General features: G+C 38.2%; 1 protein-coding gene across 1 annotated transcript; it reads right to left on the bottom strand.

Annotated features, from left to right (window-relative positions):
• Positions 1 to 1,936: 1,936 nt before the first annotated feature.
• LOC126284444 (venom protease-like) lies at positions 1,937 to 17,419 on the bottom strand. The gene is made up of 7 exons (XM_049983366.1): positions 17,146 to 17,419; positions 15,411 to 15,596; positions 15,174 to 15,274; positions 14,991 to 15,097; positions 7,067 to 7,335; positions 2,321 to 2,490; positions 1,937 to 2,128 (listed from the first exon to the last, which is right to left on the bottom strand). Exons 1-7 carry the CDS (start codon positions 17,417 to 17,419, stop codon positions 1,976 to 1,978), a joined length of 1,260 nt encoding a protein of 419 aa, XP_049839323.1. The 3' UTR covers positions 1,937 to 1,975.
• Between the last annotated feature and the right edge of the window lie 1,750 nt (positions 17,420 to 19,169).

The raw sequence follows: 19,169 nt of genomic DNA, 5'->3' as shown, positions 1-19,169 counted from the left end.
GATTCTCGTCAGCCCACACATGTTGATTGTGAAAATTTATAATCTGATCACGTTCGAATGAAGCCTCATCCGTAAAGAGAACATTTGCACATTGTTGGATGAACCATCCTCCGAAGTGTACCCGTGGAGGCCAATCAGCTGCTGATAGTGCCTGCACATGGTGTACATGGTATGGAAACAACTGTTTCTCCCATAGCACTCTCCATACAGTGACGTGGTCAATGTTACCTTGTACAGCAGCAACTTCTCTGTCGTTGACATTAGGGTTACCGTCAACTGCACGAAGAATTGCCTCGTCCATTGCAGGTGCCCTCGCCGTTCTAGGTCTTCCCCAGTTGCGAGTCATAGGCTGGAATGTTCCGTGCTCCCTAAGACGCCGATGTCTTCCTGTCGTGACACCTTCGCTCTGGAAATCTGTCTTGATACAAACGTACCACGCCACGGCTATTGCCCCATGCTAATCCATACATCAAATGGGCATCTGCCAATTCCGCATTTGTAAATATTGCACTGACTGCAAAACCACGTTTGTGATGAACACTAACCTGTTGATGCTACATACTGATGTGCTTGATACTAGTACTGTAGAGCAATGAGTCGCATGTCAACACAAGCACCGAAGTCAACATTACCTTCCTTGAATTGGGCCAACTGACGGTGGATCGAGGAAGTACAGTACGTACTGACGAAACTAAAATGAGCTCTAACATGGAAATTAAGCATTTCCGGACACATGTCCACATAACATCTTTTCTTTATTTGTGTGTGAGGAATGTTTCCTGAAAGTTTGGCTGTACCTTCTTGTAACACCCTGTATAAATCTGAAAGGGCAGTTGACATACTAGTTTTCCACATAGTCACCAAACACATTGAGGCACTTATCATAGCAGTGGACAAGCTTTGAAAGACCTTCATTGTAAAATTCTGCCGCCTGAGACTTTAGCCAGTGAGTCACACCCGCCTGGAGATCCGCATCATCATCGAAGCGCTGCGTTGCAAGCCAGTTCTTCATCTTGAGAAAAAGACGGAAGTCGCTTGGTAGGGCGGATGAGGGAAAATTTTCCATTTGAATGAATTAAGGAGTTCTTTAGTGTAGTTTGCCGTGTGAGGTTGGGCATTGTGCAAAAACAAAATTTTTGATGTCAGCTTCCCTCGATGTCTGGTTTGAGCTGCTCTTCTAAGGCTGTGCAAAGTTTGATAGTTGAAATGTCAATGTTGTCCCCATTCGCTGTTCTTTATGGTGCTCTGTAAACATTTTGGTCACCCATCATGCGCAAAATTTGTGATAGCCTAGCTTTTGAGTGAGAATTTCAAACAACAAAGTCCGTGAAACTTGTGGAAAAGAAAGTGAAAGCTCCATTATTGTGAAGCGATGGTTTTCACAAATAGTTTCATCAACATTAGTGACAAGATCGTTAGTCACAATGCTGGGGTGTCCACTCTTCTCTTCATCATGAATGTTGGTTCGGCCATTTTTAAACTGAATGCACCATTTCCAGACAGAACATTCACTCATTACATTGTTCCATACATTTCGTACAGTTCACGATAAATTTCTATGGGTTTTAGATTTTTGCCAACAAAAACCGTATCAGACCACACCTCACAACTGGTAGGATTTTCAATTGCAGCGCATATTTCAAATTCATATATCAGAAAAAAAACAAAAAACAGACAGACAAAGATGTTCCCTCTGTTACGGATGGATGCCAACTGAGCTGCCGAGCACACACATATCAAAATATATGCAATCGGCACGCCCCTAGTGGCGTCAGATGGGAACGTTCCCTACTTTCTGAATAGCCCTCATATAATAGTTCCAGAGGAGGAATAAGTCTGAGTCAAAGACAAGACTATAGGTTCTGTAACATATAATGTGTTAATTACTTAGTGGTCCACTTTCAGGATAGTAACAGCATGGGGTACAACAAAAATATATAAAAGAAAGACTTTTTGCTTTATTTTATCTGAATATTTACAGTTGTTTTTGAATCCACGTGACATATGATGAGACTCTAGTATAAATTCCAGGAAATGATTTGGATCCACATCCAACTCCAGAGGAGACAATTCCAACCACTGTGTAAACACCACCATTTTGTAAGACAAGTGGACCACCAGAGTCACCCTGTAAATGAGGAAAATAAAAATAATTGGAAAGCATACATATCAGTAACAGAAGCTGGCAGTAATCAAACAGACTGATAAGTTCAGTACCAAAGTTTGCAAACACACAAAGGATTTGTCAATACAATGCATATTTCACAGTACCTAATGCTACAAGTAAATATTAGTCAATTGCAAAAAGGTGCACACAAACCTGACAGGCATCTTTTCCACCTTCTTCATGACCAGCACATAACTGAGAGTCAATAATTCCCTGAGGATATCTCTGTTTTGGAACTGTTGGTCGCGAATATTGTTCATTACACACTGAATTGTTAAAGATTGTAACACTTGCCTCCTGAAGTGTATCTGGTCTTTCTCCACCTGGAACAAAATTTAGAAAAATCATTGCAAGTGTTATCTTTTTATGTGGGAATGGGGACACAGAAATACAAACAGCAACACTATAAGAAAAATTTAGTACTGTAGTTGCCAAGCACCAAAACTAAAACAGTTGGGACAGTGTACTGAAACTTTCACTTTGCAGTGGAGTAACACCTTCATCTGAGTACTGGCACAAACATATGCATGACCCACACATCTGGCTTTAGGAACTCATAGATCATGTCATTAAATGCTTATATGTTGCAAGAAACAAAATGGGCGTGAAGATAACTGAAATGATGAGTGCACAGTAGATGTAGCAGCTAAAAGTAATTTGGAAACTGGATTAAAAAAGACTTGCTGTAGTTTTAGGCCACCAGGAAAACAAGTGAAGGTTCACACTCTGAGAACTAGAAATTAGCTGAGTGGTGCAATATAAAAGCACAAGTCAGAATAGTAAAATCAAATCAGAAAATAGGTAGAGGACAGAGAGAGGGAGGGGAGAGAGAGAGATAGAGAGAGAGAGAGAGAGAGAGAGAGAGAGAGAGAGAGAGAGAGAGAGAGAGATGAAAGGAATAAATGTCCAAAGAAGGGAGTAAACAAAATGGAGGTAACAAATGAAAAAGTCAATAAATGTATTACAGATATTAATAAATTAAAGTAACTTTTGTTGATATATTTGGTGAGAGAGTAGTATGTGGCAGAAAATTATCTGGAACACAGCATTTCATTAGTCTTTTCTACTTTTTTCTGTTCATATGACCACTAGCTCTTATTTCAAAAACTATTCACCACACAGAAAGATCATCATAGTTTAACGTCCTGTAACTGATCAGGTCACTTAGAATGCAACTTGAATTGAGTTTAGAATGAGGCAGTAGATATGTCACATACTTTTCAAAGGAATTATCCCAATATTCAACTAGGAATGCTGAAAAGGAGCTTGTAATGCCTTGGAATGACAAAACCATTATTAAGAGAGTGAGAAACTATTGCAGCTGCACAAATAAAAAATACACATCCAAAATTATACAGTATAAACTACAGTGGAGTACATGCCAGAGTGTATGTCACATTGTAGCATGTGCTACAATTTCCATCTGTTCAGTTTGCATAAGGAGGGCGGGAAGAATAACTCCTCGAATGCCTCTGTGCATTCTATAATTAGTCTAATGTTGTCTTTACAGTCTGTGTGGGAGTGATGTGTAGGGAACTGTAGGTATCCCTAGATTCCTCACTAAATACTTCATGAGTAGGCTTTTGGGTGATAGTAGGCACCTATCTTCAAGCATCTGCCAGTGCAGGTCTTTCAGCATTTCGATGCTCTCCCATGTATCAACTGTGGTCTTGTTGAAGGAAACATCCCATCATTTGCCTGAACTGAATTAGGAAACAGAAAAAAACACAGAAAAAATGAAGCCTTCATTCTCCCAAATCTGAGACCATTGTCTTAATAAACATACTATCTTACTGTAGGTTACTTAATGTATTATTTTATGTTCATATACTGTATATTTGGAACAGGTTAGCTTAATAACATTAAAACTTGTTATAGGCTGTTCATTTAGTCTCTCAACACTTATCACTGCACACACTTGCAAATGACTTCACACCATGACCAACCACACTGCCATGCCTCTGTTACAACTAGTCCATTCTTCCTGTCTGAAAAACTGAGTCATTGACTCCTTATGAAAAGTGACACATTGAACATATTAGTATTACTCACTACCAATATTGGGTACTGATTTTCCTATAAATTGTTACTAAAATTGTAATGTAATAGGGGTGTTTTAGTTGCCACTTCTTTTTAATTAACTGTGACTCTTGAGATCTCTAGATGAAATCACTAGATGCTGTTAGGATATCCTGTTGTTTAAAAGATGATTTGTCTCTGAGGGCATAACATGTGTGACATTCTCTTTGCCAAGTTAAGCCACTGTGTAAGAAGGGAATGAGGAAAATGACCTGTAGCTTCATTATCACAATTTTCAAAGGTAATAGAGAAACCTTTCTATAAAAAGATATCAAACTTTTTAGAACCCAATAACATACTATTGGAGTCCCGACATTGTTCCCAAATAGCTCACTCAACAGAAACAGCAATCTTCTCATTTATACATGGTATATTGCAACCAGTGGATAACAGAGCATATGTTACAGCTTTATTACTAGATTTAGCAAAAACATTTAATAGAATAAGTCATGAAAAACTGTTTTTAACTAGAAAAAATAGGTGTCAGGTAAACAACAAATAACTGGGTGGAATCACGTTTGACAAAGGAAATTGGGCAGGAAAGAAATGGTTTGGTTGTGAAATATAACTCTGCCCTTTTAGGGGAAAAATAGTGTCACATGAGAATCTGTTCTCAGTTTTATGCTGTTCCTGCTATATGTTAGTGACTTATTACACAAAAGACACTTCAATTTTTAGATGATATTGCTATATTGATTAAAAGTAACACTCATGACACAGATTCAAGAGGCCTCAGACAGCCTCTCAGATTATTTTTCTTTTGAGGATTTATAATATACACAGAGAACACTATTGCTACGGATATACACACAGACCAGAACAGAACTCCACTATTTCCTCATGTGTTACATGAAGAGAATTTAAAAAACTGCATCAGAAGATGGTTGGTTGGTTGGTTTGTTTGGGGGAAGACAACAAACAGCGAGGTCATCGGTGTCATCAGATTAGGGAAGGACGGGGAAGGAAATCAGGGTGTGCCCTGTCAAAGGAACCATCCTGGCATTAACCTGGAGCGATTTAGGGAAATCACGGAAAACCTAAATCAGTATGGCCGGACGCGGGATTGAACCGTCGACCTCCCGAATGCGAGTCCAGTGTGCTAGCCACTGCATCGCCTCGCTCAGTGCATCAGAAGTGACACACTCAAATGTGTGTACTTGATATGTGTCCACTTAACACTTGCATTGTTTTGAGGGAATACTACTGTTAGCTTAAAATCTTTAAGACTGTGAAAGAGAACAATAAGAGTAGTCGAAAGTGTAAACCAAAGAAAATCCTGCAGGATATTGAAAGAAGGCCACAAGAAATAGTATGTTGTGTTTTCCTTGTATATACATTTACAGAAATGGGGTGCAAATGAGAAGAAACAAGAATGTAAAAAATTACCACAGTTACACTGTGCATGATTACAACACAAGACAAAATGAAGACACATGTGTATAGATAACAATGAACAAGGCTATTTTAGAAGGGTGTCCTCCACCCAAGCATCAAAGTATACAATGTTTTTACCTAGTCACAAAACTGTTGGAAGACACTAAACAGTTTAAAATACAGGCAAAGGCTTACTTAGTTGAAAACTGATTTTACTCATTAAATGAAAGTATTGACACATGAAACTTATTCTTTTACTGTAAGTGTTACTCATATTGTACTTATTATGCTCTGAACTTCTATCCACGCATAACTTAAAGTCCCTCAGTTCATGTTCTGTCTGCATGTGAAGGCTAATCACAGGTCCTCTTTGTTGGGATTTTGATACAGTTTTCACTAACAGCTAAACTGATTGTTGGTGATTAGTTAGATATAAGTTAGTTTGACTGTAATTTTATTTGCACTGTATTTGTTATTCAACTTCTTTGATGATGTTCTAGCTGTTAGTAACTAAAAGTGCATGGAGATAATGACAAAATTAAACTGAATATACCAACAACAAAAATGTAGTAAAAAATTTATAGCAAGAATGAAGACATGCAAAATCAAATTTATTTTTAGGGAAGAACATATCTAAACAAAGAAAACTAAAAAATATGACAAACAACAATGTGCATTTGCAGGAACTAAATTTACTCATACAATAAAAGACAGGTAAGCTGCAAATAAATAAATAGAAATTATGAAGGGAAAATGAACAGACTTCACTTGATATATACATTAGCATTTCTAATATCAACATTAATTTTTCTAACACAATAAAATTACAAAGAGCACAGGACTAATGCATTGAAGAATTATTGACAAATGTGATAGAATTACAAGTTAAAAGCAGTTTCTGTTTGAGAGTAAAGTGTAAGATGAAGTAGAAGATTTCATTTACTACAAAAGCAAAAAGTAATAACACTGGTAAGAATGGTTTCATTTTTGGGACACCTGTGATAAAGTAAATTCAGTTACAATTTTAATTCTGAAGAGGGGCAACAGCATGCTGTAGAGTTACTTTAAGGCATTTCAAGCATTGCAACTGTATCAACATCTGGATATGGGAATTTCTGGCTGCAAGATAAAACAATCGTAGGCTGAATAACACAGTCATAACAATTATGGCTATAAAATATCGCCTGAAGGTTCAATTCTGAGAGATGAATGACAAGATCATATCTTGGGGATGGTTACTTTTCTTCAAAGAAAGTGTTTTGCTGAAATAGTAATAATTTCCTTGTCATTTAGTTGACACTTGGTGTGTGGATACATAAATAAATGTTGTAGAGCTTCAATGAAAAATATATCTGCATACATTAGATAATATAAAAAGTCACAATAATTATCACCTGCTCATTGCAAGAATATAAGATATAGAAAGGTATTATCTTTGTTTCTTACCAAATCCAAGGAGTCCCCAACCATAAAGCATTGCAGTCTTTCCACTTAATTCATCATCATTGTCTCCTAATTGTGGGAGACAAATGGTACTGATATACTGGCTTGGTTCCACGGGATTAGCAAGCTGCAGCACAGCAATGTCATGATAATGCTCCGGTGGTTGATAAAATGGATGTACCTTCACAGCTGATATGGTTACATCTTGAGGTGCAGCCCTGTCGTCACTGCGTGCAAAATCCAATTCTCCTACACGCACGACGTCTGGTTTTCTGTAGGCAAACTACATCTGACATGGATTCGCTGCATTTAAACATAACAAACATTTAATTGAAAACTGTTGTTCTGATTAAGGCAAGACAAATATAAACTGAATTAGCTTTGATTACTTTCGAATGGAATGAAAACTAAAAGTTGTGCTCTGCTTTGAGAGTAATATGTGTATCTGCTATTCCACCTCCTGACAGTCAGCAAATAGTAACACAAGTAATTCCCTATATAACTGATACTAGTTCTTCTTCATGTGCTTCATTAGAATAATCTCGAATTATGTTGATTTGAAGACACAGGTATGAATTTATTTTGCATTGTTTCACCATTGTTGCCATATGATATTATTGGCTACTGCTGAAAAGTTAAATGGTGTGATGCATGTGCATGTGTGGTTGTCTGTGTAAATTTGTGTACTCCTACTAGAAAAAGAGCGAGAGCATGAAAGCTAGTGTAAAAACTGTTTTCTGTTGCATGTTTCTATGCACCACACATCAGTCAGCTATAGGTGAGTGGTTGCTTTTCATTTATTTTACATAGTATCCATCCAAGGAAACAAATTATATGATCAGAGGAAGAAAACAGTATCAACATAGCATAATATAAATTATTGCACATTTCACAGAGATCTGTTCTAGGTATTGGAATTCCTACAGTTATTTCCCAATGCATTAAATCAACCAGCAAAAATATGCTCCTATTTAAGCAAAAAAAAGACCAATATGCTCTTGTTTTAAAAGACTCTGATCGAAAAGTCAGGTACTATCTGCCCCATTGTACCTTCGTCAACACCACTAAAAATTTTCGCATGCAAACAATTTGCACTCTTTTTAACGTGCAACTTGCAACTAATTCCCACAAGCTCCCATAACTGTAATTCACTCACATCCACTTGTCCATTGCTGTAAGTTGCTTCTACCCATCCCCATCCACTTCCACTTGCCCACTCTTACTAACTCATTTGGCTCAACACATTGTTGTTAATTCTTTGTGTCTCTCTAACTATCACTGTCTCGTCTCACTACCATTGTCTCACTCTTGCTCTCTCTTACTACTACTATCTCATTCTTTCCTTCCCACTGACATTGTCTCTTCTCAGTGTCACTATCTCTCTCTTCCCTGTAGTCATTGCCACAAACTCTGTCTCCCATTATCACTGGCTCTCGCCCACTTCCACTTTCTCCTTCTCTTTATTCCTTTCCCAATGGTACTGTCTTCTTCATTCTTTCCCTAGCACTGTTCTGTCACTGCCAACTATACACCACTGACATTGTGTCCCTCACTTTCTCTCATGCTATCTTTAATGTAGTCGAATTAAGTCGGGTGATGCTGAGTGAATTAGATTAGGAGATGAGACACTTAAAGTAGTAAAGGAGATTTGCTATTTGGGGAGCAAAATAACTGATGATGGTAAAAGTAGAGAGGATATAAAATGTAGATTGGCAATGGCAAGGAAAGCATTTCTGAAGAAGAGATATTTGTTAACATCGATTATAGATTTAAGTGTCAGGAAGTCATTTCTGAAAGTATTCATATGGAGTGTAGCCATGTATGGAAGTGAAACATGGGCGATAAATAGTTTGGACAGGAAGAGAATAGAAGCTTTCGAAATGTGGTGCTACAGAAGAATGTTGAAGATTAGGTGGGTAGATCACATAACTAATGAGGAGGTACTGAATAGGATTGGGGAGAAGAGAAGTTTGTGGCACAACTTGACGAGAAGAAGGGATCGGTTGGTAGGACATGTTCTGAGGCATCAAGGGATCACCAATTTAGTATTGGAGGGTAAAAATCATAGAGGGAGACCAAGAGATGATTACACTAAGCAGATTCAAAAGGATGTAGGTTGCAGTAGGCACTGGGAGATGAAGAGGCTTGCACGGGATAGAGTGGCATGGAGAGCTGCATCAAACCAGTCTCAGGACTGAAGACCGCAACAACAACAACAACCTTTGTCTCATTTATTCTTTGTGCACCACAGGCCAGCTGCTGTGGCCGAGCGGTTCTAAGTGCTTCAGTCCAGAACCGCACTGCTGCTACGGTCATAGGTTCGAATCCTGCCTCGGGCATGGATGTGTCTGATGTCCTTAGGTTAGTTAGATTTAAGTAGCTCTAAGTCTAGGGGACTGATGACCTCAGATGTTAAGTCCTATAGTGCTTAGAGCCATTTGAACCAATCTGTACCACAACCATTGTCTACTACGTTTGAGTATTTATTACTTTTCCATCTCTTTCCCACTGCCACTGCCTCCTCTTCTCTCAGCATGAGTGAGTGCGAAAACGTTCACGTACTAAAATTTGTGGAATAATTTTTAAAGGTGTTGAAGAAAGTAGACTGAGGCAGCTGGTGCTTCACTTTTTGGTCAGAGTCTTTTAAAACAGGGGCATATTAGCCTTTTTAGTGCTCTGATACAGCATTATTATGTGGGTTCCCTTCTTTTCCAAGCCACAGGGCAGCATGTTACTCACGTGAAAATAATTGTATGGTTCAGAAAAATTATAATAGTTTATCTGTGTGAAATTAAAGTAACATGAAACTAATTTTACAAGTCAGAGCATATTTTATGTGTACAAATATTTGAATATGTTTCAGTGCAACATGGGGTTCCCAGAACCCTTCTGATGAAAATATATACACTTTACGGCATATTTCTCTGTGCTATGTCACTTTATACACCATGTTTTGCCTCATATCAGATTTTATGTGCATACTTTGTGTGTAGAAACAGGGTAACCTTGTTGTTGTTGTGATCTTCAGTCCTGAGGCTGGTTTGATGCAGCTTTCCATGCTACTCTATCCTGTGCAAGCTTCTTCATCTCCCAGTACCTACTGCAGCCTACATTCTTCTGAATCTGCTTAGTGTATTCATCTCTTGGTCTCCCTCTACGATTTTTACCCTCCACGCTGACCTCCAGTACTAAATTGGTGATCCCTTGATGCTTCAGAACATGTCCTACCAACCGATCCCTTCTTCTGGTCAAATTGTGCCACAATCTCCTCTTCTCCCCAATTCTATTCAATGCCTCCTCATTTGTTATGTGATCTACCCACCTAATCTTCAGCATACTTCTGTATCACTACATTTCGAAAGCTTATATTCTCTTCTTGTCTAAACTATTTATCATAAACTTAAACCTCTGTATATCATAAACAGATAAAGATATCAAGAAAATTTTCAAACTTGTTCGAAATCTTAGGGATATATCATAAACATTTCAGCCACTTGCTGTGCATAGCCATCTTGGAATCCACGGCTCCGTTTTAGGATCGAAAAACCATGTTTCTTGGGTCTTCTCAGGGGGCCACCCATGAACTAAATGGTGCCTCCATAAGCCCCTTAAGGTGTGCTATAGAACACACACAATGCAAAAAGAACCAATTGATTTATTTCATTTTCCTAAGCTGGGGGAAGTGTGTAATATTCAAACTTTGACCCTGAACTGTAGGATTCTCATAGTTACAGTAAGACGGTACTTCTGTTGGGTATGGAAATGGTCCCTAACCCAAGGGCTATCCAAAACATATGACTCTAGCTTCCTATTACCAACAGGTATAATCCCTGGAAAAATCCTGTTTTTATGTGCTGTTTTTGGAACATGTTAGCTAGCACATGCTGTTGCATGTGTGCCAATAAAAGCATTTATAGCTACAATAAATAACTTAGAATAACTGAACCAACTGATACGAGTAGTAGTAATAGTTTATATCTGAAGATGACCTAACTCAGTTCAAACTGGTCACAATAGCTTTGCCAATCAAATATAAAATAAAAATGTATACTTACGGTATTTATCCAGTAGCTCTAACACAATTGCATTGAAAAACATAACTTTACAGTAAGAATTACAGGGTAAAAGTATCTTTCTTGCGAAATATTACTCAGTATGAAATTCTTCAGCTAAAATGTCTGGGCAGGGAGGCTGTGGTTGATGTATAAAACTGCTTCCTGACATTTTGCCTATAACTGCAGGAGCCATCTTCTGACGTAAAATGGCTATTCTACTAAAGCTTGAGGGGTTCTCGCATTTACAGAGTGTATAGAGGGTGTCACAATATATCATGTGATGCCAAATGTATGGCACCATCGTTCTCGATTAAAAATAATCAGTTGTTATTCTGTTGGTACAAAGTTGACATCCATATTTTATCTTACTTCAAACCTTCTTCCTTTCTATTAAAATTATTTTGATGTTTGTGAACCTCTATTGCTTTTCTATACATTTCTGCATGATGATCCAATGTCCTTGCTAAAATGCTTGTCTCACTGAATTTTATTTCGTGGTTCCCCTCTTGAAAAACCTGTTCTGTTAAGACCAATTTTTTGGTATATGCCATTCAACAGTTCCTTTCGTGTTCAGCTGTGTCGGAGTTGACACTTCTTTTTGTGGTTTCAGTATACATTTATCCGCAACTCCACAGATTTTTATATACCCCAGGTGTTGCTATGGTGGGCCATGCGTCTGTCACCCTTCTTAAATATTCATTAATCTTCTCGGCAAAATCATGAAAAGGATACTTGCTGTTGATGGTATAGTTGAGACGCTGAGTTACAGATAGGCACAACAAATGACTGTCAAACAATGCTTTTGGCCAAACAGGACTTCATCAGAATTAAACAACATACACCACTCACGTAAACACATCTCACACTCACATGACCACAGTCTCTGGCTGCCAAGTCCAGATTGTGAGCAGCAGTGCATGATGAGAGAAACAAACTGGGTGGCAGGGGTAAGGAGGTTCAAAATGGCTCTGAGCACTATGGGACTTAACATCTATGGTCATCAGTCCCCTAGAACTTAGAACTACTTAAACCTAACCAACCTAAGGACATCACAAAACACCCAGTCATCACGAGGCAGAGAAAATCCGCCCACGAGCTGTGGACGGGGTGAGGAGGAGGCTGGGATGCAGAAGGGGAGGGGTAGTAGCATAGGGATGGGGGACAGTTGAAAACTGATTGTGGGATCATACAGGGATGAGGTGGCGAGAGGGTAGGGCAGCTATGTGCTCTCAGGAGGTTATGTGGGAGGGAGGGGGGACCAGCGGAAAAGGGGAAAAGTAAAGAGACTACAGTGCTCTGATGGAATTGAGGGCTGTATAGTGCTAGAATGGAAACAGCGAAGGGGACAGGTGTGTAAAGGACAATGACTAACAAAGGTTGAGGCCAGGAGGGTTATGGGGACACAGGGAGAGTTTCCACCTGCACAGTTCGGAAAAGCTGGTGTTGGTGGGAATGATCACCTACACAAGGTATAAAAGGTCTGTGCATTGGCAGAACTGTCATTTGTACTCAAGTGATTCATGTGGACAGGTTTTCGCAGTGACTATGGATGCACAACAAGACTTGACAGACTTTGAAAGCAGAATGGTAGTTAGAGCTAGACACATGGGACATTCCAATTTGGAAATTATCAGGGAATCCAATATTCAAAGATCCACAGTGTCAAGAGAGTTCCAAGAATACCAAATTTCAGGCATTACCTCTCACCACAGCCAACACAGTGGCCGACGGTCTTCACGTAACGACCAAGAGCAGTGGCGTTTGCATATAATTTTCCATGCTAACAAACAAGCAACAGTGTGCTAACAAACAAGTAACATTCCATGAAATAACTGCAGAAACCAATGTGGGACATATGACGAATGTTTCCATTAGGACAATGCAGTGAAATTTGGCAGTAAGGGGCCATGGCAGCAAGACGACCGACGTGACTGTCTCCGCTAACAGCACAACATCCCCTGCAGCACATCTCCTGGGCTTGTGGCCATATCGGTTTGATCATAGCATGGTCAGATGAGTCCCAATTTCAGTTCGTAAAAGCTGATGATAGGGTTTGAGTGTGCCACAGACCTCACGAAGCATGGACCAAAGTTGTTGTCAAGCCACTGTGCAACCTGGTGGTGGCTCCATAATGGTGGGGGCTGTGTTTACATCAAATGGACCAGGTCCTCTGATCCAACTGAACTGATTGTGGACTGGAAATGATTATGTTTGGTTCCTTGGAGACTATTTTCTGCCATTCATGGACTTCATGTTCCCAAACATGTCGCCAAGCCATAATTGTTTGCGACTGGTTTGAAGAACGTTCTGGACAGTTTGAGCAAATGATTTGGCAACCCAGATAACCTGACATGAATCCCATCAAACATTTATGAGACACAATCGAGAGGTCAATTCATGCATAAAATTCTGCACCAGAAACACTTTTGCAGTTATGGGTGACTATGGAAGCAGCAGGCTCAATACTTCTGCAGGAGACTTCCAATGACTGGTTGAGCCCATGTTCATCAAGTTGCTGCACTAAAGCGTGGAAGGTCCAACATAATATTAGGAACTATCCCATGACTTTTATCACCTCAGAGTATACTTCATAATAATCACATGTGGCACAATGACTGGGTGCAAGTCTTTGAATTGGAGACCATTTCAGCGACTTGTGTGTCCGTAATCTCCCAAGTCATTTCTCATAAACAGCAATTACACAACTGATCTGTTCTCAGCAGTGAAGTATATAGCCTCATGAAGTAACATATAGTGTAGCCTGCCTTATCTCCAATACATGTAAATTATTTTCTCTGAATGGAAATCATCCACAGGGCTGCAGTGTCTTCCTTACCAGTATTCAGTTAAATAAGAAAAAGCTTAACTTCATCAGTTAAAAGTTAACCATAAATAAACAAACAACAATCAACAAACTTCCCTACATTTATTATTGTTTCTGCTCAAAATAAGCAGTGCTCAAATATTAACACTTTGGATATTGTCATATAATATGAATGTCCCCTAATGTTCACTCTCCATAATTCATGGAAGCCAGTTATTAATGTCACTGACTTGAGTGTCATTACATGAAAACGAATTTAGTTAAAATATATAGTTTTTCTGTTTGTGGAAAATCCTCACATCACAATGGCTTTCTTTGAAAACATATTACTGTTTTGTTATTCAGCTTTTCCCTGGAATCCCTTTAGCTGCTGTACTATCGTATCCGTTCTTTCCATACTATTGTTTTCTTTCGAACTCCTAAAGAAGGAATATATTGGAAATGTTATTGCCCCACTTGATTCTCAACTTGCACAAACAGGCAACAGTATCTACTTCCAGATCTGTAAAAATTCAAGAGCACTATAAAAGAATGTACATAATTTACAAAAAAGGAGTCATTTGTGTCAATTGTCCTGACAATAATGAGATTATTAAAGAAACAGTCAGTAACTGGTTGTGATTCACAGTTTTACTCTGCTTCAGCAATTTGTATAGTAGCAATAATGATCACCTACATTCCTTAGCAAGTCTCAAAATAACTTGTTTCAGACCAGTCTACTTTAGAAAAGATATTTTGTCTCCAAGAATTAAACCTGATACGCCAGCAAAAGTAGCCACAGATGCTATTCGCTATATCATACATGAGATTAGCATAAATGTTTGACTCAGTTGGCATTTAATTTTCACCAACAAAGTTACCACTGGAGATGAAGGAATGATAACAATAACACATTATTTTCCTATAAAATGGTTGCAAGGATGTGAACATATGCTCAGAATTCTTTGTAACAAGCTGAATACCGTTGTAAAATGTGCACTTCATTTACACTTCTGCTATTACTTTAATGACTTTCAGGTAGTTATCAAAAGGCTTTACCACAACATACCTTCTAAGAGTACAGTGTGCTGCTGTAAGTACTCTGTCTTCCTGAATGAGGGCTCCTCCACAATACCAGTCAATTGACCCATTCCTAGTTCGCTGCCCAACTGCAACCTGACAATTGAACCAATGAACATCAACCAGATGTGTGGATCCAGACAAGATTTGGAGTATGGTACATTCTACATACCATCCATGGAGATGAAACAGCACTCCTTAATGAAATGCCTCCTATAACAGCAGCTACTAGACGACTAGACGGAGGTTTGTTTGCTAATGGCTGACCACATTCTGAAAAGTGAAATACAAGGTTTTCAGAGTTTTAACATAAATATTAACAGAAATTCTAAATATGATTCTAATTGAAATATTAATTAATCTATATTATTTTAGAATCGGGGGTTTAGAGAAATAATACAACACTTACTATTCGCTTTTTGTGCAGGCAGAGGACAGCAGATTAGGCGCTCATCACCTCGATCACAGAAGTGTATGCTGGAACGTGCTCTGAGAGTGCTGCATTTATCACTGGCAACACAGCTATAATGCACATACTCATCATCAGAAGGACACTGAGACTGATACAGTTCCACATCATCTGATTTTGCACCATCTGGGAATATATTACTGGATCAGAAGATATTCTTATACCCGAGAAAAAGGTGAGCTACTCTATTATTTCCTGCATTCAAAGTTAAAATGATTAGTCAAACAATGTTAGTTTTCTCTGCACTTGGTCTATTTCTGTTTTCATATTCTTTTGAATTTTAGGGCATGAAGAAAGTCATATCACATTTTCTTTGTTTTAAAAAACATATGTAAAAAACAGCATACAGTCAGATGGTTCAGCAGCATAGATGAACAGTTATTCAAGTTATTCAGACTGCAATATAATCATATGTCTAAATTAATATAACATTTTTATCCTTCTAACTTCTCTCAGCAAGCAGTGATAAATAAATAAATAAATAAATAAATATTACAGGGTGGTGCCAAATTTATGATGTAGAAACAATTGTAGAAAATACACAACCATAAAGAATCCTAAACTTGGTGTCCTAAAGAGTTTGTCAGAATTTTGAACTGACCCACACTCACAACCCAGAACTGTTGGAGCTAAATAATTTTTAAATCATTCACCCACCTTATAACATGTAAAACTTTATAAATGGCGGAGTCTGTAATGGTTATTTTCTGGTATTTACAGTTATCCACTTGCTACATACACTTAAATATTTCATAAGGTATTATCCTCAGTGTGTTGCTAAGGGACATTTCAGTAATGCCTTAACCCTTAATCTTCTTTATTATTAAACTTCTCAACCGTTGCAAGCAAATTAAGAAAGATTACACAGTTTTTTTTTTTTTTTTTTAATTTGGCTCCAGTATTAATTATTATTGTAAGGTATATATTCAACAGTGGACTTAAAACAACAGCTAAAGCTTTATTTTTTACAGTGCAGTAATAAATTGTATCAAAATTCCGAATTTTTATGAATGCGAGTAGTGGTCTAAAAAGAAGATACATGTTGTTTTATTATTATCATTTATTGACACTAATGCCACTGACAAACATTGCCATATATTTATAAATGTGTTAGTATCATTTAGAGATTCAATATTATCAGTGGAAGTAAAAAAATCACCCATGTTATTCACATTCTACATGGTACTATTTCATAATGCTCACAGATCTTTCTTATTTATTTCTTAACAAGTAACAAAGTATGTCAATGAATTTAAAGTAATCTTACAGGAGGAGTTAGTTCTATTTGAAATTAAATTTGAACTATTTTCATTTGACAGCTCCATGGTAATGAACTATAAGTGCACTGATTTATTTTGTGAACATTGGTACATGTTAATGCACATAGTTACCTTTATGTTTTATTTCCAGTTCCAGATGCTTCTCGATGTAGTGTCAGTTTTATATGTAATGCCCTATCCAGCATACACTTAAAACAAGAACAACAATTATTGTTTGGCTGCACTATAAGCAAAATTTATTTTATCTTATCTTCTCTCTTTTCTAGTTGCTATAATTCTCTATTTTGTATTAAACTAATATAGACATATCTACACATATTTTTCTCCATGTATGCCACTGAGAGAAGTATATGATAAATGGCAATAAAAAGTAAGAAGAAGGACTGTTCACTTACAGCAGTGATCAACCAAGAGGAGAATGCTGGCAGCTGCCCACAGGTACATCATGACAGGCTGAGAACTCAGCATCAACTGAGGACCAGCCAGCAAACTCCACACCTGGGAGTGAAGGAGGAGGGGTGGGGGAACTGAGATAACAGGACCACAGCAACCACATAACTGTGCCCAGACCACTTTCAGCTCAGCACACTCCAGTAAGGTGAAAGTCAAGGTGCCAATACAGCACTGGCACTTGTGGAGAGTCAGAAAGCTGTTTGTATACTGGCCCATGTGAGACCTCTCAGCTGCAGTGGCACCACATATGCAAACACCTTACAAACCTGAAATCAAAAGAAAATGACAAATCTAAGAAAAAAGTTTAGTTGATCTCTAGTCTAACTGAAACATCAGGAAATTCCTTAACTATGTATGCAGCACATTTTACAGTTTGTATGACAAGCTAAACTAAATTTTAAAGTAACTGCAGTGAAAGAAATATAACAAAAAGAAATTCCAGTAAAACATGTCATTTTTTGGGAAATGTGACCATAATAAAAAACGAATTAAAATTTAAATAAACCAAGTATGTGTTCTATACTTGCAAGTACAGGATAAATTATGTTAGACTTAACAAGCCAACAATTGAACGTTATATGTGGTAGAAAGAGAAAAAATTAGGCATTAAGAAATAATATTGTTCTGTACAAAAATACTAAGGCTGTAATTGTTGTGAGTCCCATTAATAAATCTAGTAATATTGTGTAGTAAATGTGATAAAAATATTCAGCATGGTGGAACAGTTCCCCATGTTACTGATTCAATTCTGGAACTTGTTAGTTATTTAGACACTACAAGTTTCTAGCACATTTCTATCAATGGGGACGATTTGTAAGTATTTGCTCCTTAATAGGAATTACTGTAATAAGACGACCTGGAATTTATAAATAAATGTACCTACCATATTTCGTAATACTAAGCTATACCAATTTAATGGTCAGCCAGAAAAAAAATATTGATCATTGAGTGTCAGTTGACTCTATCAACTCAGTGAACCTGTAAGTGACAAATTTTGGCGAGTCAATTCGAATATGAGGCGCAAACTGAAGATAAATAGTACCGCTATTGGCAGCAGCACTGCTGAAGTAATCGCGAAAAACGCATCGACACTACTACTAACAGCCGACCACGAGGCTCAAGCAGTGTCAACCGTGAAAATCGTCTGAACATAAATGGCATCTGAGGGGATGGCGCCAAACCCCCAACCGCCGAGATCGTATAGAGCGGGTGGCATGATAGGCGTTCGGCGGGAGCTCAGGGCACCGAAGAGGGGGGGTGATGGAGGGGGGGGGGGTACAAAACCGGACCGAAAGAAGAAAAACGATTTAAGAATTAACCGGGAAGGATACATGGGTTCCCCTACCGCTGTTGTACCTATCGTCTGCTTTCGGGAAGAAGCTTTTCCGTAGGGTCGCGACTGTAACAAAACACTTTTGTCACAGTCTCATTTCTACAGTGTCCTTATTATCCAGATAGCAAAAATTGCGACTGATTCACACGGCTGCCGCCTACATAGCTCGCACCTGTGATTGATTATTAATATTGCAGGCGTTCTTAGTCAATGTGCTTACTGACTGTTACAATCTGTTCATCTCGTGTAAACAAACGTATGCAATATCTGCTGCCTCAATGTTCTAGATTGGAGAGCTGATGAAGGGCATTCACAGGGTTTCCCATTTGGACACTTCGAAGTTTATTTCCATTGTAAGGGTAAAAGATGCTTATCGAAATAGCTTTAGGAGTATTTGTAACAATGCTAGTGACTGCTGCACACATTGAATGCAGTTTCAGCAATCTAAGATGATAAGAAATGGAATTATGATTGAGTGCAGGTGAAAAGCAGATTTTGAAATTTAGCTTCCTTGCCGATAGAGACAAGCTGCTAAACTTGATTTTATGCATTAGTAATAGCTTATGAGGAGAAGACAAAATCTGTTCATTATTAGATACTAGCGACCTAGCCCGGATTCGCACGGGTAAGTAT

Source organism: Schistocerca gregaria, chromosome 8 (assembly GCF_023897955.1).
Source record: "Schistocerca gregaria isolate iqSchGreg1 chromosome 8, iqSchGreg1.2, whole genome shotgun sequence".
NCBI classification, from domain to species: Eukaryota; Metazoa; Arthropoda; class Insecta; order Orthoptera; family Acrididae; genus Schistocerca; species Schistocerca gregaria.
Note: the sequence above shows the minus strand (reverse complement) of the source record. Positions and strands in the feature narration are given on the sequence as shown.

What these genes read in the sequence shown, in the direction of transcription:
- LOC126284444 (XM_049983366.1), bottom strand. Translation starts at nt 17,419, where the DNA reads ATGGGCCAGTATACAAACAGCTTTCTGACTCTCCACAAGTGCCAGTGC. An exon ending in CTGTTTCATCTCCATGGATG is followed by an intron (nt 15,098 to 15,173) that starts GTATGTAGAATG and finishes TTCAATTGTCAG; the next exon opens with GTTGCAGTTGGGCAGCGAAC. An exon ending in TTGGGGACTCCTTGGATTTG is followed by an intron (nt 2,491 to 7,066) that starts GTAAGAAACAAA and finishes ATTTTGTTCCAG; the next exon opens with GTGGAGAAAGACCAGATACA.